The following is a 23,883-nucleotide window of genomic DNA, read 5'->3' on the forward strand; positions in this document are numbered from 1 at the left end:
TTGGGAGAAAAGGGTTTATTTGGCTCGCACTTAAACATCACTGTTTGTGGTCAAGGAAACCATGACAGGAACTCAAGCAGGACAGGAACCTGGAGGCAGGAGCTAATGCAGAAGTTATGGAGGGGCACTGCATATTAGCTTCTCCCCATGGCTTGCTCAGCCTGCTTTCTTATAGACCCCAGGACCACCAGCCCAGGACAGACGGCACCACCCACCATGAGCTGGGCCCTCCCCCATTGGAGCTGGGCCCTCCCCCATTGATCACTAACTGAGACAATGCCTGGCAGCTGGATCTCATGGAGGCATTTCCACAACTGAGGCTCCTTCCTCTCCAATGACTCTAGCTTGTGTCAAGTCGACGCACAAAACCAGCCAGCGCAGCCAGTTTGTCATGGGGACTCGTGTGACTCTTTATGGATGAAAAAAAGAGAGATCTTTAGTAATGGAGTTTCCTGTCTTGATTGGTACAGTACACAGAGAGCTGTGTGTAAGGGCATGTGTCATAGGCACACACATATACGTGCATTGCTTTCTTGGTTTTTATATGTCATATGCAATCACTAGAGGGATAAATCTATACTTCTTAAACCCTCTGTGCCTTTGTGTAAGATGTATTTTTATTTATGTGCATTGTGTATGTCTATGTATATGCCAAAGAGCCACCACACACACACACAAAAAGAAGTGTCAAATTTCCTAGAACTGGAGTTTCAGGCAGTTGTGAGCCACCCAACCTGGGAACTGAACTTGGGTCCTCTGGAAAACCAGCAAGTACAGCCCTGATCAGTGTTGTTTTTTAGTTACATTTTAAAATTTTTGTTGTATGTGTGCATATGCTTCCAGCACACATGTGGAAACCTGAGGACTGCTGTGGGAGTGCTTCCCTCTCATAGTTCCCTCTCTCATCCTATGGGTCCTGGGGAATGAACTCAGACTGCCTGGCTCAGTGGCAAGGCCTCTATCCGCCAAGCCAGCTTGTGGCTGCTCTCTATACTATTTTTTACAACTCCTTGTGTGTCTGATTTTTTCATAATAACAGGATTTTTAAAGAGATTTTATTTATGTATTATGTATACAATGTTCTGCCTGCATGTGTGCCTGCAGGCCAGAAGAGGGTATCAGATCACATTATAGATGGTTGTGAGCCACCATGTGGTTGCTGGGAATCAAACTCGGGACCTCTGGAAGAGCAGGCAGTGCTCTTAACCTCTGAGCCACCTCTCTAGCCCAATAACAGGATTTTTTTTTTAAATAAAAGATTGTAAAAATTATTGGTGGAGATTTCCTCTTCCACTGTTTTATTGTCTTGAAAATAAAAGGTATATTTTGTTTTATTTAATCTTATCATTGATTGCATAGAATTTTCCAGATGTTCTATTATATTAGTATAGAAATTATTTTCTAGATTTTTCCTTATCCAATTGCTCTAGCCAAACACTTTCAGCATGACCCAAATTGCTGCAAACAGAAATTCAAGGTGCCCACAATCCTGGACTTATGGTACTATATTGGGGAAATTTGTTTTACATTGTTTCTTAGTGTGGAGAGCTAGATATTGCAACACAGAGAGAAAGGGGAAAGAAGGAAAGGAGAGGAGAGGGGAGGGGAGGGGAGGGGAGGGGAGGGGAGGGAGGGGAGGGGAGGGGAAGGGAAGGGAGGGGAGAGGAGATAGCAATTGTTAGTTTGCAGGAGAGGCTGCACCTCATGACACGGGTCAAGTCAGACTGTGAGGACCATGCCGGCTGTTCTTGGTTGTCAACTTGACTACATCTGGAATTAACTACAACACATGTGGCTGGGTGCACCTGTGAGGGACATTTTCCCTAATTAAATTGAAGGGAAAGACCCGTTTTAATCTCCATCTTTTGAGGTAGGAAGATCCACCTTTAACCTGGACCACACCTTCTGCTGGCAGCCTAAAGCCTGCTCCATGGAGGACTTGGAAGAAGGAAGCTTGCTCTCTTTGCCTGCTTGTTCGGGCTCTCCCTGTCCCTGGCAAGCGCACTGCCTCACTGATGTTAGAGCCTGCTTCTCTGGGATTCGGGCGTATACTGAAGGCCAGCCGAGACTTCCAAGCCTCATGACAGAACAACTACTGCATTCTTGGACCTTCCAATCAGCCATTGTTGGCCCCATATTATAATTTTTTTAATTTTTAAATTTTATTTTATTAATTTATTCTTATTACATCTCAATGGTTATCCCCTCCCTTGTATCCTCCCATTCCTCTCTCCCTCCTATTTTTCCCTTACTCCCCTCCCCTATGACTGTGACTGAGGGGGACTTCCCCCACTTTATATGCTCATAGGGTATCAAGTCTCTTCTTGGTAGCCTGCTATCCTTCCTCTAGAAATGATCATAATGAGTGAGTTAACCCAGAAGCAGAAAGAGACAAATGGTATATACTCACTTATGTCTGCATACTAGCCCAAGGGGCATGTCCCACGAAAGTCTTCACTTACCAGGAAACTGAGACAGAGGGAGGACATTCTAGTGGGACTCTAGATGAGAGAACCATATGATTTTTTTTTTTTTTTTTTGGTTTTTTGGCTGTAGCCTTGGCTGTCCTGGACCCACTTTGTAGACCAGGCTGGCCTCAAACTCACAGTGATCCACCTGCCTCTGCCTCCCGAGTGCTGGGACTAAAGGCGTGGGCCACCATGCCTGGCTCATATTATATTTTCATTCGATAAGTTTCTGTTCCTCTAAAGAGCCCTGACCAAAACAAAGACTCATCAAAGTGCTGACAGAATCAACAAGCTCAAAGAAAATGGACATGTCGTCCTCCTCCTCCGTAGACTGACCGACCTAAGCTGACTCCTAAACTGGAAGCAAAAGTGGATCCCGGGAGGCATGCACAGCCACACTTTCACGGGGAGGCGGGGGGGACCTGGAATCGCACTGATAAATGGGGGAAGGAACAAACCTCACTGAGATTATGTTAGCCATGGATTCTTCTAGGCCCTGGTATAAAAAATCCCACAAAATAAAAGTATCTTTCATTAAGTCATGAATTTTCTAAAGGGATCTTTAGTGGGGCTGGCATGAGCCAAGAGAGCTAAACAAAGAACTTCCCAAAAGGCTACTACTGCCTAACCATCCCTCCAATCCATCTGTTTGCAGAACTTGCTTCACCCTCCCCTCCCCCCACTGCGTGTGTGTGTGTGTGTGTGTGTGTGTGTGTGTGTGTGTGTGTGTGTGTGTAGTGTTCTGTGGGGTGAGGAGAGTATGGTATATGGGGGGTTGGGTGGGAGGTGTTTGTGTTGTGTGATATATATGCGTCTAGGTGTGTACTCATGTGTGCACACCACGCGTGTATGGTGCCAAAAGAGCATGTCAGATCCCCTGGAGCTGGAGTTCCAGGCCATGAGCTGCGGCATTGTGGGTACTGGGAACCAAAGTCAGGTCCTCTGGAAGAACAGGAAGCCATTGAGCCATCTCTCCAGTCCCTACTTTAACCTGCCTAAGCAGCTTCAAAGCTGATCTGTAGTAGGCTAAGTTTCACAAGCTGATGTCCTGGGAAGTGGCAGTTCCCTGTCCCCTACCTACCCTCCCATAGGGACTTGCTTTACCCTCCAGTTCAAGAACAAACTCAACACTCCTTCCACCTCCTGAACTAGGCCATGAAAGCGGTACTGGCCTAGAGGTACCCAAGCTCATGACAGGAAGAGGGTCCAAACAAATGAGGGAAGACGGGAGAGGAGAAACAGCCTCATCCAAAACCCCTTTCAGGATGTTTCACAAACCTTCCTGAACCCTCACTCCCTTTATACGTGCCTCTGAGGCATCATTGTTGGGACTGCCACTTAGGCTTATTTTAATCTAGCTCACGTCAGGTTGGTGTCTATCAGTGAATCCATCTCTCATTTCTGCCAACAGAGAAAATGCCCCTTTCTGACAGGGGCTGGCAGCTCCCTACCACAGACATCTGTACCGACAGCTGTGGAAACTGGAAAGGGCATGTTCTATGCCATTCTTCTTGCCAGATATCGCCACAGAAAACAGCCCTGGACCTCTTTTTTAGCACCATGATCTCCTGCATAGAAGGGCAGAAGAGCAGGCTCTCTGAAGACAGCTGGCATCTTTTCTTGCCTAACTTTCCTTTTCTTGGACAATGACATTCTACTTCTCTCTGGGCTTAAAGAACTAGGCTAGAAACTTTCTGGAAGCAGACTTGAAGCAGTACGCTTTTGATGCCCAAGGACCCATAACATAACGGGCTCAACCTTGGAGGTCTCAACTCTGAGATTGCTCCTGAATTGCTCCTGAAACTCTGAGCTGCTGGCTGCAGGGAGGTGCTGAGCCTCGCTCCTTCTCCTTGGCAGATGTTTCTCTCTTGTACTGTTTCATGCAGAGCTGAGAAGCATGAGAGACTGGAAACAGAGGAGAGAGGTCTGGTGTTGGGACCCAGCTGAACTCCGCCTTGCTGTCTCTAGCAGTCGACTCTCCATACTTGTGTCCTCTACAAAATGACCCAAACTCCATTGTGAGACTGTTGAGGACACTGAATGTGTGTATAAAAGATGAGGTGCTGTGGAAGCCTTCCTCAAGCTGTCAAGTGCTTATGTCACGCTTGGGAGACAGCTAAGCACCCATGATACTCTCCCCTCTCTCTCTCCTCTCCTCTCTCTCTCTCCTCCTCCTCCTCCTCCTCTTCTTCTTCTTCTTCTTTTCTCTCTCTCTCTCTCTCTCTCTCTCTCTCTCTCTCTCTCTGGATAACAGTGCCACCTGACCTCCCGCCCTCCTGGAAAACTCCTTTTTGCTCCCTTCTGTTTTCTTATTGCTGTTCCCTACGGACAGTGTCCCTGGACTCATGTTATATGGGCTCCATTAGGCTACAGTGCCACTCCAGAGACTGCCATTGCTGTCTGGCATCTCTAAACTCCATCTAAAGTGAACTTATTTTCTTAATATATTTAGGAAGACTCTAACTCTCTGGCTCTTGAGCTAATGCCTAGGACAGAGCACAGACTGGAGGTATTTTTATTTTCACTTTCTATTTCTGTGGTTTCCTTTTCCCATAGAAGAGTGAGTGCAGCAGCATAAGATGAGAAAACAAGAGGAAGCAGACACATTTGCTGCTCTGTCTGTTTGAGTATGGTGGTAAAAAAAAATGAACCCAGGGCTTCTTTCACACCTGCTACACACCTGCTCACCATAAAACTACATCCAAGTCCTTACACAACATTTAATTGTTGTGTAACAACTATTCTGTAGATAGTGACTGTTAATCTCTCACTGTGCTGATATATAAATTATACTGCATAACATGTGTAAGTATGGAAAAACACATATACAGGTACAGGGTCGGGATCCTTAGTGGTCGTCAACAGCTAATGAGGGTCTTGGCATACACCCCGGAGGGAAAAGGGATGAAGACACTCAAACACTTGATAAACGGATGTGATGGATCCAGATGAGGTCAGGGCTGTGCTACAGATCCAGGAGGTTCTGCCTGCTCTGTCCACAGCATCTTCCCAGTCTGAGATTTTGCTGGTGTTTTCCTATACCTCCACCAACATGCCCTGTCTTGGGGTGAGAGGGCAGCCTAAGCTAGAATTAAGATTCCTAATGTGTGCCCTCGCTCCCACCCTGTGTTTGTGACTTGCTCACCTTCACCCTCGCCCTTCAGTCAGTAATGAAGCTGTCCTCACTCCAGGGAGGGGTCCCTATGTGCTGAGTATCCACGTGGATGGTTGCATTGCCTGGGTGCAGGAGTCAGGGGCCCTCCTTCTCTGTAGGACAGGAGCCAGCGGGGCTGAGGCTGAGAAGCCAGCTTGTCACTTTCTCTTTCTGTGGTTTCCTTTTCCCATAGAGTACAGCACACTAAGAAGAGAAAACAGGAGCCGGCAGGCACATCTGCTGCCCTGGGTCTGAGCGCAGTGCGAGGAAATGAAACGGGCCATACAAACAAAGAGACACAGTCATGGGGCAGACGTATATTTAAAATTCCTCCCCTTCATTTTCTTCTTCAAATGAATCAGTCCCCACCTCTTCATAATCCTTCTCCAGGGCAGCCAGGTCCTCCCTGGCCTCGGAAAATTCTCCTTCTTCCATTCCCTCTCCAACATACCAATGTACAAAGGCCCGCTTGGCATACATGAGATCGAACTTATGGTCAAGGCGGGCCCAGGCCTCTGCAATTGCTGTGGTGTTGCTCAGCATGCAAACGGCTCGCTGGACTTTGGCCAGGTCCCCTCCTGGCACCACAGTAGGTGGCTGGTAGTTGATGCCCACCTGGGGAACAGAGATAAAAGATTGGCGAAAGAACAACACACAAGTCAGCCAAAGACAACCTTGTGCAATCTGTTGGTGCCAAGCTATGTTGCCAAGACCTAGGCATGGGTGTGAGGTGGAACTGCGGGGACTGAGAGGCAGAAGGAACAAGGAAGTTGGGGACACGGGCAGATCAAAAGGGTGTATGCTAGGAAGGAAAACTGAGAGCAAAAGGGAGGAGGCGTGGTAGCACACGCCCATCATTTCAGTACCGTGGAGTCTGAGGCAGGAGGATCACAGGGGCTTTAGAAACTAAAGGCTGGAGGAGAAACAGAGGACAGGCTGGTAAAAATGTCTGTGGAAATTATCAAGTTGACAAATGTAGTGAATGAAATCGTGGCATGAAAGGAGACGTCTCCAATGTTTGTGTTGGGAGCAGAGGCAGGAAATGCCTTCCCTGTTACAGGCAGGTCCGTCTCCAGAACTGACATTTTTATCAGCAAGCTTAATGTTTTCTAGATGCTTATCTGATGCTCCTCTTAGCTTTTTTGTGATAAATTTAGGGAAGTTTCTCTGTCAGGGGTAAAGGGCTATTTAAGAGGCCACAGGGAGAATCCAGAGCAGTAAATTAAGGAGGTCCTGGGGGAATAGCATGGGGGATGAGGAGGGAGGCTTCCTAGAGGGACTTCCACCCTCAAAATCTCCCCATGAAGGCTCCAAACCAAACAAGACCAAGAATTACAGGAAACTGGAAGGCATCAAGATGACAAACTGTGGCATCATCGGTAGGGACTGAGATCCATTGCATTGTCCCAAAGGAAAGTATATCCCGGTCCAATGTTGTGCTTAAACTGCCAGCCTCTTAGAGTCACTGCCTTAAAACATGTCTTCAGATACTGCTGCCTGTGAGGCACACACCTGCTACACAAGCAGCAGGCCACAGGTGTGAAAGAGATACATCGTTTGCCATACCATGTTATCTTGCTGGTGTGGCTCTGGCCAGCATAAGGGCTCTTTTGCCTTCTCAACAGTGACACCATGAGGCAAGTTGGGGACAAATCCCCCTGGGGAGAATGTCAGCAGGTAAGGCTTAGCAATATGCATTCTGCAGCCATGCACCTTCCTGAAAAGCAACTACCTATGCTAACACCACCCTGCTCATCTTTCCATATGGAACCTCAGAGCAGGCTTTAAATTAACGAGGGAGGGAGGCAATCCCCTCTTTGTTCATCACCCCATCATCCCCACATTTCTCTCCTTTTCCTTTCTCTCTTATTAGCCTATGTTGTTATCTCAAGTCAAAAAGACAAGTTCAGTTTTTTTGGACAGCCTTGACTGCTTCGGCAAGCATAAGCAAACTGACTCACAGAAGAAGGTAGTATCTAGGAAGGAAAGACAACGTGTGTCGCAGGGAGTGGACCAGTAAGCAGCAAACCCATGTTCCCTTGCTCTGCAGAAGCAGCACAGCTAATAGGAGGGGATAAAGTCAGGGCTTCATGACTAAAAGGATTTGGGCAGCTAAAGTCTAGAAACTGCCTTGGTGTTTCTCTAAGTTGAATAAGGTTAACAAGGGTAAATAGTTGACTTTTATTTTATGCCGGGAAAACGCATCTTCACTTAGAAGAATTACGCCTCTCTAGCAATTAAAACCATTTAGTTAGCTCTAAAGTTAAAATGTGCCTAGAAGAGTCTTTTAGGTAAATTGAAATGAATTGCAAGTCCTCAAGGAGTTGTGATTCAGGTCCCTCAATTAAAAAAAAAAAAAGTCAAAGTTGGTTAACTAATTTTGAATAGCAGCAAACTCATACACTTTCTAAAGTGGCTTAAGCAGACCAGCCTTTAACCGCTGAATGTCTCAATCAAAGGTGAATGAAGTCTCTGTTGCATTTGCTTTAAGACATCTCTCTGCGTCATAGTCATAAGAGATCAGAAGCTCCCAAGATTCACTCTCCCTAATCCTCAGTAATCCCCAGAATTCTCCCAACCCTGTCATCAGTTCTCACCTTGAAGCCTGTGGGACACCAGTCAACAAACTGGATGGTTCTCTTGGTCTTGATGGCAGCAATGGCGACATTCACGTCCTTGGGTACCACATCACCTCGGTACAGCATGCAGCAGGCCATGTATTTGCCATGACGTGGGTCACACTTCACCATCTGGCTGTTGGGCTCAAAGCAGGAACTGGTGATCTCTGCCACAGACAGCTGCTCGTGGTAGGCTTTCTCAGCAGAAATGATGGGTGCGTAAGTGACCAGCGGGAAGTGGATTCGCGGGTAGGGTACCAGGTTGGTCTGGAACTCTGTGAGGTCCACATTGAGGGCGCCATCAAAGCGGAGTGAGGCAGTGATAGAGGACACAATCTGGCTGATGAGGCGGTTGAGGTTGGTGTAGGTGGGGCGCTCGATGTCCAGGTTCCTGCGGCAGATGTCATAGATAGCTTCATTGTCCACCATGAAAGCACAGTCTGAGTGTTCCAGGGTGGTGTGGGTTGTCAGGATGGAGTTATAGGGCTCCACCACTGCTGTGGAGACCTGGGGGGCAGGGTAGATGGCAAATTCTAGCTTGGACTTCTTGCCATAATCAAGAGAAAGGCGTTCCATCAGCAGAGAAGTAAAGCCAGAGCCTGTGCCCCCACCAAAACTGTGGAAGATCAGGAAGCCCTGCAAGCCGGAGCAGGCATCGGTCTGGGGAGAGACAGAAGCAAAGCAGAGTACTGAGACCTCCCCGCCCCCACATACATGACGACAAATCCAGACAAACCCTGCCCTCCCCCGTCTGCCATACCCATCCTTAGTATATTTATGCCAGTGAAATCATAATAGTCTATATGGAATAAGACACAAAAGAACTTGTTCCAATTTTAAGAGGAGTGGTTAACGGCCAGACTGACAAACCACACATGTGGTTTGCCTCAGAGCTGGCCAAACCAGGAGTAGGAAGGAAGTCTCAAAGTTACCACAGTGGTGGCCCTTGCCTTACGAGAGCTGGAACCTTGGCCACTACCCCTGTCCAAGTCACATGATCTTATGGGCAAGGATGACCTACACATCTCAACCTTGGAAAGGGCTCAGGGTGCCGGTCTTAGAGATGTAAAAGGAACTATGTTTGTTTGCTCTTTTTTTTTTTTCTTTTAAGATTTTGAAATTTTCAGTCAGGCACAGTGGTGCATACCTGTAATCCCAGCACTCAGGAAGGCAGAAGTAGGTGGATCTCTCTGAGTTCAAGGCCAGCCTGGTCTACAAAGTGAGTACAGGACAGCCAAGGCTACACAGAGAAACCCTGTCTCGAAAAACTCAAACAAAAAAAAAATTCAAGATTTTTTTAAAGCTATTTTCAGGTTGGCAAATCACAGCCGTGTGTCACACCATGTGGAACACAGTGTGATGCTGCGGCTTTTGTGTACATTCTGGAATGACCACACCAACACAACCAACATATCCGTGAATTCCCAACTTGTAAACATTTGAGGCCCTTTAACCTTTCCCAAAGGTCTGCTCCCTTGGCTAAAGCCTCATCTTGGGAGGGTCTGTGATGGTTGGTGAGACCATGCCATGTTCTCAGCAAGCACCTGACGTGTGGCAAGCACCCGCCAGTTGACACATTCCTCTACCCTACCTGAGTCCAAGCCTGAACAGGCTTGCCCTGCCCTGCTTACCAGTTTACGGATGCGGTCCAGTACCAGATCGATGCTCTCCTTGCCCACTGTATAGTGCCCGCGGGCATAATTGTTAGCTGCATCCTCCTTCCCTGTGATCAGCTGTTCAGGATGGAAGAGCTGGCGGTAAGTTCCTGCCCGCACCTCATCTGTCAAGAGACGGGACCCTCAGAGCCTGGTTTCCAGGAGAGACGCTCGATCCCTCCCGTCTGAGTACGAGACTCCACTGGAGTGAAGTCAGCCCACCCGAGCACAAGTCCGTGACTGACTGCGAGAGCCTGAGTAATAAGGGCACTCGCCAAGCCTAGGGCCCTGAGGCAAGCTAGAGTGGAGGAGCAGACAGCACTCATCAATCACCAAAGCCCCTTTCTTCTCCTTCCCTCCACTGGCTCTGGGTTCTTCAAAGAGCCTGGGGAACCCTTCCCTGAGACAGCCGGAACCCACCTGTGTTTTTCTAAATCTAAACCAGCGCTGATCTGCCAGTGCAACACCCCTAGTTCTGAATGTGGCTACTTGTCGCACACGTTGACGGTAAAGTGCTGCGAGGTTACACTGTACCAGTGAGGCCACACTGCAGCTCACATATGAGAGGTTTCTAATGGTTTCTAAAACTTCTGTGTGTTTTTAACTCCCTACTCTCAGTAACAATCTTGGTCCACTCTATCTGTTTAAGCCGGTTTAAGGAGCATTTTGTTCCGCACAGATTAGCAAAGGGCCTTTGGAACCCTATTACAAGCTCCCCAAGGAGCTAAGCAAGGGAAGTCACGTGGAGGGCGGGGCTAGCTGGCTCACTCATGACCTCTCAACTCCCTGCAAGCTGCTGTTTCCAGCAGAGCTCTTGGCCAGCACTCACCTACGACGGTAGGTTCCAGGTCAACCATGACCGCCCGGGGCACGTGCTTCCCGTTGCCAGTCTCACTGAAAAAGGTGGTGAAGGAGTCGTCATCGCTGACCTTGCTGGCCTGAGTGCCAAAGGTTCCATCTGCCTGGATGCCGTGTTCCAAACAGAAGAGCTCCCAGCAGGCGTTGCCAATCTGAACTCCAGCTTGACCCACGTGGACTGATATGCATTCCCGCTGTGGAAACAGGGCACACCGAGGTCAGAGAACCCGAGGTCCTGGCCGTGGGCTAAGGCCCCACATCTAAGGGCGGTCTCTTTCTCACATTCAACACACAGGACGCTCAACCCTACAGCCACGTCACCCCCACAAACAGGATGTATCTGGGGCTCCAGGTGCCTGGCACAAGAGATGGTCCCAAAGAAGTCAGTTGTCCCGTGGCTTGCCTGCTCTAACAATTGCTCTTCCCGAATGCTGAGAAGTGGGAAACACTTTTGAAGCTACCATAAACTACTGCGTTGCTTAGATCAGGCCAAATGTTCAGTAAAACTTCCCTTTTAAGTGCCCATTTATCTGTATTGCTCCGATTTGAAGCCTCGACTGTCTAGTTGATCCTATTATTGTCACCTGAGGATAAAGAGTGTGTGTGTGTGTGTGTGTGTGTGTGTGTGTGTGTGTGTGTGTGTGTGTGTGTGTGTTCAGTTCCCTCCCAAGCAGATTTCCTGGGGAAAACAGCTCGTCCTTCACCCATTCCCAGCCTATGGGGACACAGTGGTCCCCACGGGGTGACTCTGTACCGTGATACTTGCCAGAACCCAGCAGGAAAGCACATGCCTGGTGTGTAGGTTTCTATTCTTATCCATGACCTGATGTGGCACTTTCCAGCTCTGGGTAGCCCAAGCCAGGAGCAGAGCCTCCGGAGAGCATGGCTAGTCATGGAAGCAAGCAGTGTCCCGCATCCTGGGAACTCGGAAGCCTCTGTGGACACGGGGCAGAGCACATGCCCTGGACATGCCGAGGACCAGAGACTTCAGGACCTGTTGCTCCCTGGTTTGGTTTTATGCCTGAGTCTCTCTCCTCCCCCATTCACCCCGCTACCCCTTGCTCCAGGAAGGAAAGTGGGCAGGAATTCAGAGCCACCACTATGGAGCACAGTGCTGTAGAGTGCAGTACAGCGGCACTTCCCAATGCCCGGCGAAAGGCTTCTCTCAGAGCTGGCCCACACCCAGGGCCAGCCGTCTCAATTTATTTGCTGCGTTGTATGAGCTTGGCTGAGTCACTTAACCTCTCCTCACCTGAAAATAAAGCATCTAGCCGTGCTCGCCGTTGGCTTTACCACGGTCACCATTACGGCGTGATCTTGGAGCTTCTCTTCTACCTGCTGGGAGCAGGCAGAGAGTCCAAGCTCACGGGCTCCCGCTCTTACCCCCCTTTGTTGCAGGGCAGGGCTGTTTTCTATTTCCATCTTAGCCCAGGACTCAGGAAAGCACATCCTATAACCAGCCAAGTAGCTGCCCCCTACCCCAGCATGTTATTATGGACACAAAACTGCCCCACACATTCAGCGAGAACTGTGGCTGCTCAGGAAGGCACCGACACCAGGGACCGCTGGGCAGGTCCACACAGAACCCCATCCTGCATCCACACGGAACCTGATCCTGCATCTCCTCTGCCAAATTACAGTAACATCTTTGGCCCCAAACTTCAGCTTTCTGAGATTTGTCCCTTCTTGTCACCGTCATATGCCAATCATCCCGAGCTTACTGAGGGCGCTGCCTGGTTTCCAGTTGTCTTGTTTCTGGAACACTCTAGACCTTTCCTGGGAAAATACAGGGCTCTTCCAGGAAGGATAGTGGTATCTCTCTTTCTCTCTCTCTCTCTCTATCAATTTATGAGTAATAAGAGTGCTAACAGGGACTGTGCCACACCAAAACCATGCAAGAAGCAGAACAGCTAAATCAACTATGCCAACTTTGAATTCTGACTTAAACAAGTCAAAACAGAGAAATTCATCAATTTTAATTTTTAAATAAGATAAAAATGAGGTTAAGTCTGAAAATGCTCTCAGTGTCTAAAATTATGTCTGAAGCGTCTAGCATACCTTAAAGTACTTTTGTTTTTCTTCTAATTTTTAACAGTATTAGAGACCAAACCCAGGGCCTACAATGTTAGGAAAGTAAGCTACACTCACAGATTAGTAAGTAGATATTGTCTAAGATAAATGATTATTACACCTAAGCAATAAACACAACACTGGCCTTATACACATCTATTTTTCTGGAGGTTTAAATTTCTTCATAGTAAAAATCGAGGTGTTGATAACAAAGTGAAAATAAAAATAGGTGAAAAGCAAGAGTCCGGGTAAAGACTCCATGCGGTGTAAAAAAATGAGTCACCTTCCTCTGCTGTTACCAGAAGGCTGTTCCTCGGGATAAGCTGAGCAGCCAGAGATGGGGGGTGGGGGTGGGGGGGCAAAGGTAAGCTGAGTCAGCAAGGATATTTCAGTCTGTGTTGCTCCAAAGGCATAGCTCAGGTTCCCCTTTGGTAGCCCGAGCTCCTGTTTTCCTCCTCCTCTCGATTCTATTTTGAATCTGGGCCTGTAGAGCTCTGTTCTCCTGGGTCTCCGCAAGGAAAGGCTCTATATGATTCCAGAGGCCCTGAACTCAACAGTCCTGGGGGTAAACAGCGATTGAAGAACTTATACACCAACTTGAGAAAAGCAACACTCCTTCAATAGACCTGAAACTCCAGAACACCTCCAAATGTTCACCCCAACACGATGAGCACTGCCACCTGCCAAGGAGGCTGTAAATGGCAGTGTGCTGACACCTATCAGTTAAATGCCACTACTGGCAGAACACAGCACAGGGTCCCTGCTGTGTTTGCTAATAATTGTCTCTCTGTTTATCACATACAAGACTCAAGCCACAGTGGCTGCTGCTTCAAGTGTCTGCCTTTTCCTTCTATGGGCAAGCAACTGAATCATCAGCACCAAGCACAGTGCTGGGCATAGCCAAGGTGAGCAGAGTAAGAGCCCTCTGTGGGTTGACAGCCCCTTTAATGGGAAGAGAGGGCAGAGCCTAAGAACACAGAGACTGCAGCTGCCGGTGTGGTCAGCTGAAGGAGGACCCTAGGCAGGCCTGGAGACATGTTTGGGTGAGCTTAGGAATAGTGAGCAAGAGTCAAGAGAATTTAGGACATGTCCCACAACTGCCACTTTGTATGGAGCATAAGTGCATGAAGGACGAAGTCAGTGGGACAGCTGTGTCCCCTCTGCCCACCCTCTCTAGAGAGCAGATCTGTCACAGGAAATAATATTCCACAACCCCACAGCCTTTCAGAGTCTACTACAAAAGGCCCTTCCTTATGTCCATCCTGTTTAATGTATTTCCTCTATTTTAGAGTTGTCAGTCCCTTTTGCTTTGTTCTCAGAAGACTAAAATAAGCTACACTCTCTCCTCAGCTAAAGCATGCTTTGACTCTTTCTATATCATTTCAAGGCCTGTGACACAAGTTGAATGGTAGAGTAATTTCAAGCATGAGGCTTTTTGTTTTTTTGTTTTTTGTGGGGGGGTTGTTTGGTTGGTTGGTTGGTTTGGTTTGATTTTTTTGAGACAGGGTTTCTCTGTGTAGCCTTGGCTGGCCTGGACTTGCATTGTAGACCAGGCTGGCCTCGAACTCACAGGGATCCACCTGTCTCTGCCTCCTGAGTGCTGGGATTAAAGGCACGAGCCACCACTGCCCAGCCAGTTTCAAGCATGTTTAAGATCCTGTGGTCTGAGCCATGCTTGGACGCACACCCCTTTAATCCCAGCACTTGGCCGGGCAGAGGCAGGCAGATCTTTGAGTTCGAGGCCAGCCTGGTCTACAGAGGGAATTCTAGGACAGCCCGGGCTGCTACACAGAGAAACTCAGCCTTGAAGAACAAAAAGGAGAAAAAAACCAGTTCAACACTTCACAAGAAAGCATTAAAAGTGGAATATTTCTCTAGAAAAGTTAGTGACTCAGAGCAGCATCAGGAAGTATGTGAGGGACTGAGACAAGGTCCATTGTCCCTGGCCACCTGTCCCCGGTTGCCACGGAGTCACCATCAAGAAGCGTCTTACCACCTCATTATTTCTAGTTAGGGTTTTAAAAATCACATATATTTTCAGACCTAGGTTACAAAGCCGGCAAGTGAAAAGTAGATCTATAGTGTCCTAGGGGATAATTAAAGTAAGAACAAAGGTGACTCATCAGAGACTGAGTTATCTCTGCCCACAACCTTCAATTAGAGTGCATCTGGGATCACTGGCAAGAGAGAAAAGCCAGCAAATGAACAGCAGCCAGGGAGAGGGCAGCCCAGGGGGAGGGGCTCCGATGGGAGTGGGCCGCCCAGGGGGAGGGGCTCCGAGGGCAGAGGGCAGCCCAGGGGGAGGGGCTCCGAGGGCAGAGGGCAGCCCAGGGGAGGGGCTGCGAGGGCAGAGGGCAGCCCAGGGGAGGGGCTCTGAGGGGAGTGGGCAGCAACAGCGCTGCTGATGAGAGACAAGCGGTAGGGGTGCTTGGTAAATAGAATCTGGCACTAGAGGCTCCAGGTGGCAAAGGCCTCTGGGCTTTCAGTGTGATGTACACACGGCCTACTGCGCTTTTTTATCATCTTCCAGGAGACAGAGGAAACGTACCCACCACAAAGGCCACAGCATTGTCAGCTCCCCAAGTAATCCAAGAAAAAGTGAACAGTTGGTCCACTTCCTTCCTCAAAAATACCACATCCTCCCCCTCCTCGCTAACACTGGCCTGGTTACCAGCCATTTCCTCCTCAGGGTTATTAACTTGTCATCCTACCAAGGTCACTTAGGAGTCCCCCCTTCACCAATGACAGTCAACAAGCACGGGGCCACAGCATTAATGTCTCCACCCCCACCCCTCAACTGCGCATTGGCTTGAGATGAGCAGGAAAGATTACTATCAAGACTGACTCAGCCGGGGCGTGTTGACGCATGACGCAGGCAGGCCGACAGCTGTGAGTTCGAGGCCAGCCTGGTCTACAAAGCGAGTCTAGGACAGCCAAGGCTACACAGAGAAGCCCTGTCTTATCTTTGATGTCAATTTCCAAGTGATGCAGCAGGTGTTCCCCAAAGCTAAAGGAACAGCATGAAGGTATTTCAAAGGTCATGCTATACACGCCCCCATCTGCACGTGACCTTTATATTTTTTAAAACCTCACTGGTTCCTGCTACAGTTAGCACGAGCTCGGCTTAGCCTGGCCAGGAATCTCCATACTACTCCCCAAAACTAAGGGTCATCCTCACATTCCCAGGGGATGCTTACTGGGGAGACACGGATAGCAGACAGGATACTGGGGTGTGGGATTGTCCTGCTGATCTGACGGTTAAGAAGGAAAGCTTCGGAGGGTGGATTTAAGCTGAAATCTGCGTATCTGGTGTGGAACCACTCAAGGACATTGGTGGATGGAACAACATGGGCCAGGGGGGAAATCCAGCAAGTCGCAGGAAAAATGCCCACCTACCTAACAACCGAAGAATGGCCTCATGTGTGGGGACTAATTGCATATGTCTTACCCAACAAAAATAGAAATGGCAAAGCTAATTCTGCTCAACTCTCAAGGAGGCCTCCCTGACCCATGAAGGAAGAGGAGACCTGGGGGCCAGGCCAGCTGTCTGAAACTTGACCTACCGGAGGAAGCGAAGTGGGCTTCTTGGGATCAAGGTTTACAAAATAACCATTCTAGTCTCTCAGGAATGAGTCAGGGTCTGAGGATGTGACCCAGAGGTAGCGAGGATGCCAAGCAAGCAAGGCTGGGCCCCAGGATTCCATCCCCACCCCCACTGCCAATGTAAAAAGGAAAAGAAGAAAAGGATTTAGTCTCTCAGCTGCTCAGGAGGATGGGGGGGGGGGAAAGCACAAGTTAAAGGGGAGCCTTTCTCAAAATAGAAAATAAAGAGGGAGGGGGAGGGAAGGAAAGAGGTAAAAAGAAAAGGGTTACATGAGTGGGAAATGGTACCCACCAAGACAGTGCTGGGCATACAAGGTCATTCTCAGTACACAACACTCAGGGCTACACAATAACATGATATTTGACCATTTAGGTTTTTCAAAACCTCTTCAACCTTGCTGTTTTGCTTTGTTTCCTGGGTATATGCGGAGCACACTGGCACACACAGGGGCGGGGTTATCCCTTCTGTCCCCTTCGCCAAGCATCTTTTAGGCTCTGCTCTGAGAGTCTGTAGACACTCAGGTCAGAATTCACGTACAGAAGTGCAAGCACTTTGGAAATTGAAAAGCTATATTGATGCAGTGGATACTGTAAATGGTAAATACCAGTTCTACAGTGTGCAGCCAAATAAACAAAACAAGTCTAATAATAATTGATGCCAAAATGATGGCTCAGCAGGTAAAAGCACTTGCCAAGCAAGCCTGGTAACCTGAATTGGATCTGCAGATTCCCCGGTAAAAGGAGAACAGTGATGCTCAAAGACCCGTGTGCATGTACACACAAACACATGTGTGCATGAGCACACACACACAAACAAATAAAATGTTTTTCCTGGATGTGATAGTGCACACCTTTAATCCTAGCACTTAGGATGCTGAGTCAGGTTGATCTCTGTGAGTTCAAGGCCAGCCTGGTCTATAAGTTTTAGCCCATCAGGGCTACATAGTAAACACTTGTCTTTAAAAAAAAAAAAAATAATAATAATAATAATAATAACGATTGATTATAACAAATAAATGAAGTTGGATGATGGTTAGAATAAGCTTATTAACTCTCCACATGTGTGTGTATAATTCATATATGTATAAATCACTCTATAAATAGCCTAAAATAATAAAATCTATGTAGCGCCTTAGAAGGTCAGACTAAGCCCTTTTCATTTTTGTAAATGAGAAAAACCAGTCCAGAGAAGTTTGATGAGCGTCCTGAAGTCACGCAGCTAGCTGCATAGCCACATGCTTTAAACTCAGCTTCAGCACTGTCCTTCTATGGTCCCACACTAGGGGCCTGAGCTGAGGTGGCTTCCTCTGGTCACTCTCTCTCCTGTGTTGCCAAATTCTTCAAGCTCCCAGGTGTGTCTGGGAGTGTGCTTGGGGAGTGACAGCTAGGCTAAGAGGTGGGACCAACAGGAGGACCAGCGCCAGAAAGTCTTGGGCACTCTCCCAAATGAACAGCCAGAGAGGAGGAGGGTGGCAGGAAGAGGGGGAAAGAGGAGGGAGGACGAGAAAGGAGAGGGAGGAGGGGGAAAGGGGAGGGAGGAGGAAAAGGAGGTTCTGGCCGGCTGCTCTGTCACTGACACCGGAGCAAGTGGCTCAGAAAACCTGACCTTGGTCTGTGAGATACTCTTAATTCTGCCCCACCCTCCACCCTAACCTTTCTGTCCCACTTCACTGCGGAAACACTAGGGCTTCCAGGCGTCGGGGGAAGGGGGCGTCGTGGGGGGGCGGGGGCGGGAACTGAGGGCAACAATAGTCCAGGCAGCGAGTCATCCCAGGGGCTCCTGCGGAGCTGCCTTGGAGCTCAGGAGCGGGGAGAATGGGGGGGGGGGGGCAGCTTGAGGGATGGAGGTGGGGGTGTCTCTCTAGCTTATAAAGGTTGCCACAGCTAGTGGAGACAGCTACCAGTAAGGAGTCCTGACTCAAAGCCAGGAAAGGAAATAAAATTAAAAGGCTGAGGTCCCCTGGTCTCCGGAGAGGGAAACTTCCGAGTCCCAAAGTCTTTCTCATTTTGACCGCTGGGAAAGGTGAGGAGCCTACAGCAGCGCCAGGCGCCGGCGAAGCTGGTTGGGTCCAAAGGACGCAGCTCGAGCTGAGGGCGTTCCAAACCCAAGCCGCTGACCGGAGAGCTAGCACCGGTGGTAGGCGCCTGCGAAGCTGGTTGGGTACGCAGGACCCAGCTCGAATTGAAGTTGCCCCCAACCCAAGCCGATGGCAGGATGATGAGGGCAGAGAATGACCTTAGTCTGCAGCCTGTCACTTTTGATTCCGTTTGGAGACTTGATTCCATCTACTCCGGTAGCCACCCAGATCCAGGCCACCTGTCCCGAACCCCATTTCGTCCCACCCTGGGCCATGAGTGGCGGTCCCTCAGATTCTAACTCGCCTCTCCACCCGGCTCTCCGGGTCCGCGCCCCCCGCCCCCCTCACCTCCTTAGCAGATCTCCCTTTAGGTGGACCGGCCCCTGCTCTCTGCACTCTCCACAAAATATAAGGAACTGGACAACTAGATATTCCCCCACTCCGGAGTACAAAAGCTTTGACCCTAAACTGACCCACACCCCCTCCAGGAGACTTGGAGCCCCAGTAGATCCAAAGCCACCCTGCAGCTACCCAGTGGCCTCGCAGCTTTGGACCCGGCACCTGCGCGCGTCCCTGCCCAGCCCGGACCGGGAAGTCTCACCATCGTGGCTGCTCTCCTTGCGCGCTCGCCTCGCAGCTGGGCCTGCCCACCCCAACTGCTCCAGATACGGCCGCCTCCGCGTCTGTGACACACTGAGAGGGAGGGGGCCTGAGACAGACATGCTAGGCCAGCAGTTGCCCTACAGCATCACAGTGCCCGCGGAGGGGAGGGACCTGGGTAGGTCACAATGGCACTTCTCCTCCCACCGGCGGCTCCCTGCTCCAGCCCGACTGCTTCCCATGCCCCGGAGCTGCAGCTGAGCTCCTGCGCCTCACTGAGTCGGGGAAGCAGTCCTGTGACCGTGACACACGTGCGCACACAAACCCCCCACATCCACTCCGAGATCAGCATTGGAAAGCAGTGGAAAAATACTTCAAAACAAATGCTCATTTCTCCCCAAATGTTCGCAGTCTTCCTGATGCCAGCACTGGCTAGTGTGGTGGGAAGACGCTGATCTGTTAGCCAGAATAACCCCCCAGGAGAGCCCGAGGGATCAGGGCAACCCGGGGTTAGGGCCCGCGCTTCCACCACCGCCTGCCTGGTGACTGGAGAACTCAGCGAGATGCCATAAACCATGGCGCCTGATCTATGGCAAGCACTCCATAAGGGGTTCAGGAATTCAGTGCTGTTTAAAATAGAGTATCCGCTCCCCACTCCACGATTCTCAAATCTCTCTTCCTGACCCACTCCTACAAGATCCCTTCCTACTTAATTTCCAAATGTGTCACCTCTCCTACTCCAGAACATGGGGGGTCCTCAGTGCCTCTGTCCCGTTAGGACCTCTTCTTTGTGACTATAGATGACATTGATGAGCAAGGGATTTCTGCACTCTCCATCTAGTTGGGTAGGAGTGAGAAGGTATGCCTGGCCTGGTTAAAAGCCTTTTTTTTTTCCCCTCCCGGAGACCGGGTCTTTCTATGTATCCATGGGCAACCTAGAACTCACTTTGTAAACGAAACTGGCCTTGAACTCAAGAGTGGTCAGATTAAAGGCGTGTGGTACCACACAGTGGCCTAAGAGCCTCTACCCTTTAATTGCCCACATTACTAACTGGTTCCACATGTCCCTCTGTCTCCAAGCGGGTGGGGGCTGGATGGCTCTTATGCCCTTGACCTCAACACTGACTTCCCTACCAAGGGCCATTTCATACTTAACAGATGTAACCCAGCTGTTCTTCTCTCCCAAGATGTATGTGGAGCTGCTGTGGCCAGATGTTGGGCCATTCTGTTTCCAACCATAGATAAAGATACACCTTTCTTCTGTCCTCAGGAACCAGCAGAGTAAAACTTATCTATGTAGTTTATTCTGTTGGCCCACCATTCACGTATTTGCCTATTTATGAGTGAATTGATGGTAGAATATGTGTTTTAATTATCTTTGCCCATGAGAAACTATTGAACACACTTCCAACTGAGACACAGCCTGCAAGCCAAGACTGCCCACACCAAGGGCTCCAGATAAGCCGCCCCCACTGCTGTAACACACTAAGGAGACTGCTGGGCCAGCAGCTTCCCAGCAGCATCACAGAGCCCTCAGAGAGGAAGGACCCGGGAAACTAAAAAATCTTATAATAGCTTAAAAATGGAGACTTAGCCAGCTGGTGGTAGCACACACTTTTAATCCCAGCACTCAGGCGGAGAGGCAGTCGGATCTCTGTGAGTTGGAAGCCAGCTGATCTATAGAATAAGTCTCAGGACAACCAGGGCTACACCATCTCAAAAAAATAATAAAAAATAAAAAACAAAAATAAAATAAAAGTGGAGACCCATAGTTGAATTGTGTCGAACTCCTTGCAAATGCTCAATAAAGAATGGTCATTATTATTATTATTAATTCCACAATTTATTTCTCTTCCAGACTATGGGATATTATATTGCTTCTTCCATTCATTTATTACTTACTACTTTATATGATTTGGATTACAGGTTGTGTGTATATGTGTTTCAACACGCCTATAAAATTGCAACACCTGTGATATATTGTTTAGCTCACTGCCTGCTCCACCAGGGCTCAGAGAATGTGCCTGGATAAGTTAATTTTCAAGTCTTCTTCATAAGCCATCATATATTAGGAACAGGCTCTTAATGTCTCAGGAGAAAGTTGATGATACTGGTAACAGTGATGACATTCAATTGCATCCTTTAATGATGATATCTTTGAACACCTCGTCTCTGCAGGGTTTGATGGAGCCATGGCCATACAACAAGTGCTAAACATTTTGTTTCCAGAGAAATAAAAAAAATGTTGACGGTCATTTATGGAACTGTTAGCATCTGCCCCCTCCTCCCAGTTTCTGAAGGCCTAATCCCCAGTGGGATTATTTGGAGATAGGGTCTTTAGATTAAGGAGAAGACTCTACGGTGGAAGGCTCAGCCCTTAAGACCACTTGTTGCTTAGGCTGAGGACCAGGGTTCAACCTCAGCACCCACAAGGCAGCTCATAACACTCTGTAACTCCAGTTCCAGAGGTTCTGATGCCCTCTTCTGGCCTGCACAGGTACCACATGTGTGTAGTACACAGATATACATGAAGGCAAAACATCCATAAACACAGACGGGCAGTGGTGGTGCACGCCTTTAATTCTAGCACTTAGGAGGCAGAAGCAGGTGGATCTCTGTGAGTTCAAAGCCAGCCTGATCTACAGAGTGAGTTCCACGAGATCCAGGGCTACACACTGAAACCCTTCTCAAAAAACTAAAAATCCATACACATTTTTTAAAAGGCCCTGTAGGCCGTACCACAGCCGGGGGCCATATTGACTCAGGTCGCCTGTACTGCCACCTGAGGCCATGTCTGGATCCCTGGTCCTACTACAGATGGGGACAGTGTTAGTGGTCTGTGCTGTCTGTCGCCAGAAACCATGTGAAGGTCCATTATCCATGTTCCTGCTCACCATGAAGAGCAGGCGGCTACCTTTGTGTGATAGCGATGACTTCAGACACACAGTTGAGGGGGAGGGAAATGGAAGTCTTCTGTGACAACCACTACCCATACCTCACCTCACTCCCCCAAAAGCTAACAGCCTGGACAGGAAACCATCAAAAAAGAACTTTTAAAAGTGTAATTGGCGGGCTGGAGAGGTGGCTCAGAGGTTAAGAGCACTGGCTGCTCTTCCAAAGGTCCTGAGTTCAATTCCCAGTAACCACATGGTGGCTCACAACCACCTGGAATGAGATCTGGCGCCCTCTTCTGGTGTGCAGGTATACATAATAAATAAATGTTTCTTAAAGTGTAATTGGGGATACTGAAGTGTAGCTCTCCACAATTGATGGCTTCTGGCAAGGGTATAGAAGGGGAAGGACTCAGTTCTATTTAAGGGGCAGGCCAGGCTCCAGTGAGTATACAGGTAACACAAATTAAGCTTGGGGTTTTTTTTTCTATTTTTTAAATTTTTTTCTTTTGTTTGTTTGGTTTTTTTTTTTTTCTCCAGACAGCGTCTCTCTGTGTAGCCTTGGCTGTCCTAGACTCGCTTTGTAGACCAGGCTGGCCTCAAACTCACAGAGATCCACCTGCCTCTGCCTCCCGAGTGCTAGGATTAAAGGCGTGTGCCACTACGCCTGGCTATCTTTTAATATTCTTGTTTTTATTTTTTTAGGGGGAAGTCACAGAGTTGGGGGGCGGGGGCAGACATGGAAGGACTGGGAAATGAGTGTGATCAGGGTGCGTGATATGAAATTCCCAGGAAATCAATACAACAAGGGATGAGGCCCTAATGCAACAGGATTTACAGGGAGAGGGAAAGGGTCTAGAGATGCAGTCCCACAGGTCACGCGAGGACACAGCAAGGTGGCCATCTGCGCATTAAGGAGACAGGACTCAGAAGTCTCTCATCAGCACTTGTTCTTGGACCTTCAGGCCAAAAATCAAAAAAACAAAAAAACCAGAAACCCACATTTGCACCCTTTAAGCTGCCCTGCTTGTAGCATTTTGTTTAGCAGCCTGAGTTGATTGGCAGTGACTAGAAAAAAAAAATGTGTACTGGGGGCTGGGGAGATGGCTCAGCAGCTAGGAACACTGGCTGCTCTCCCAGAGGACCCAGGTTCCATTTCCAGCAGCCACGTGGCAGCACACAGCTGTCTGTAACTCTAATCCAAAAGGATTCAATGTTCTCTTCTGGCCTCCCCTACCACTGCGTACTACATGCACATAGCACCTGGACACATGCAGGCAAAGCACCCACACACATAAAATAAAATGGAAAAAAACACATCACATCATACAGAACTTCATAAATAAATATGATTAAAAAGAATAAAAGTGTACGCTTCATTTTGACAGTTAAGTCCTCGTTTTAAAAATTATTTGACCTGAGCACATCCATCATGCTCACTGATGCTCCTCCAGCCTAGCCTTACCCGACGTGTCCCTTCCTGAGTAGAAAAACAAAAGGATATGTTTTCCCCATTCCCGTGTGTGTGTGTGTGTGTGTGTGTGTGTGTGTGTGTGTGTGTGTGTTTTAACTGGGCCACAGGGTGTCAACATCTGGGTTTATCGATGAGAGCATTTCTGAATGAAACTTACATGAAGTTAATGGGATGCCTTTCTACGTGTGGATGGACTCACCCACATGAAGAACAGAACGGAGTACAGGGCTAAGTTACAAGAGATGTTCTGCGCTCTCTTGTATTTGAATTAGAACTGATGCCGTTGACTCCTAGATCCGCAGCCTACAGATTGCACAGCTTAGCACTTTTTAGCCATCACAATAGCATGAACCAATCTTTATGGTCAGTCCTATTAGAGCTGGGTATGTGGCTCAATGGTCAAGCGTCACCCTG

General features: G+C 48.7%; 1 protein-coding gene across 1 annotated transcript; it reads right to left on the reverse strand.

Moving 5' to 3' along the window:
- Positions 1-5,919: 5,919 nt before the first annotated feature.
- TUBA8 (tubulin alpha 8) lies at positions 5,920-19,340 on the reverse strand. Its single transcript, XM_084765601.1, has 5 exons — positions 19,106-19,340; positions 10,725-10,947; positions 9,872-10,020; positions 8,220-8,900; positions 5,920-6,237 (listed from the first exon to the last, which is right to left on the reverse strand). The coding sequence occupies exons 1-5, from the start codon at positions 19,106-19,108 to the stop codon at positions 5,944-5,946; spliced, it is 1,350 nt and encodes a 449-aa protein (XP_084621727.1). The 5' UTR covers positions 19,109-19,340; the 3' UTR covers positions 5,920-5,943.
- Positions 19,341-23,883: the final 4,543 nt, after the last annotated feature.

The sequence above is a fragment of the Acomys minous genome (assembly GCF_964271855.1).
Source record: "Acomys minous genome assembly, chromosome: 17".
NCBI classification, from domain to species: Eukaryota; Metazoa; Chordata; class Mammalia; order Rodentia; family Muridae; genus Acomys; species Acomys minous.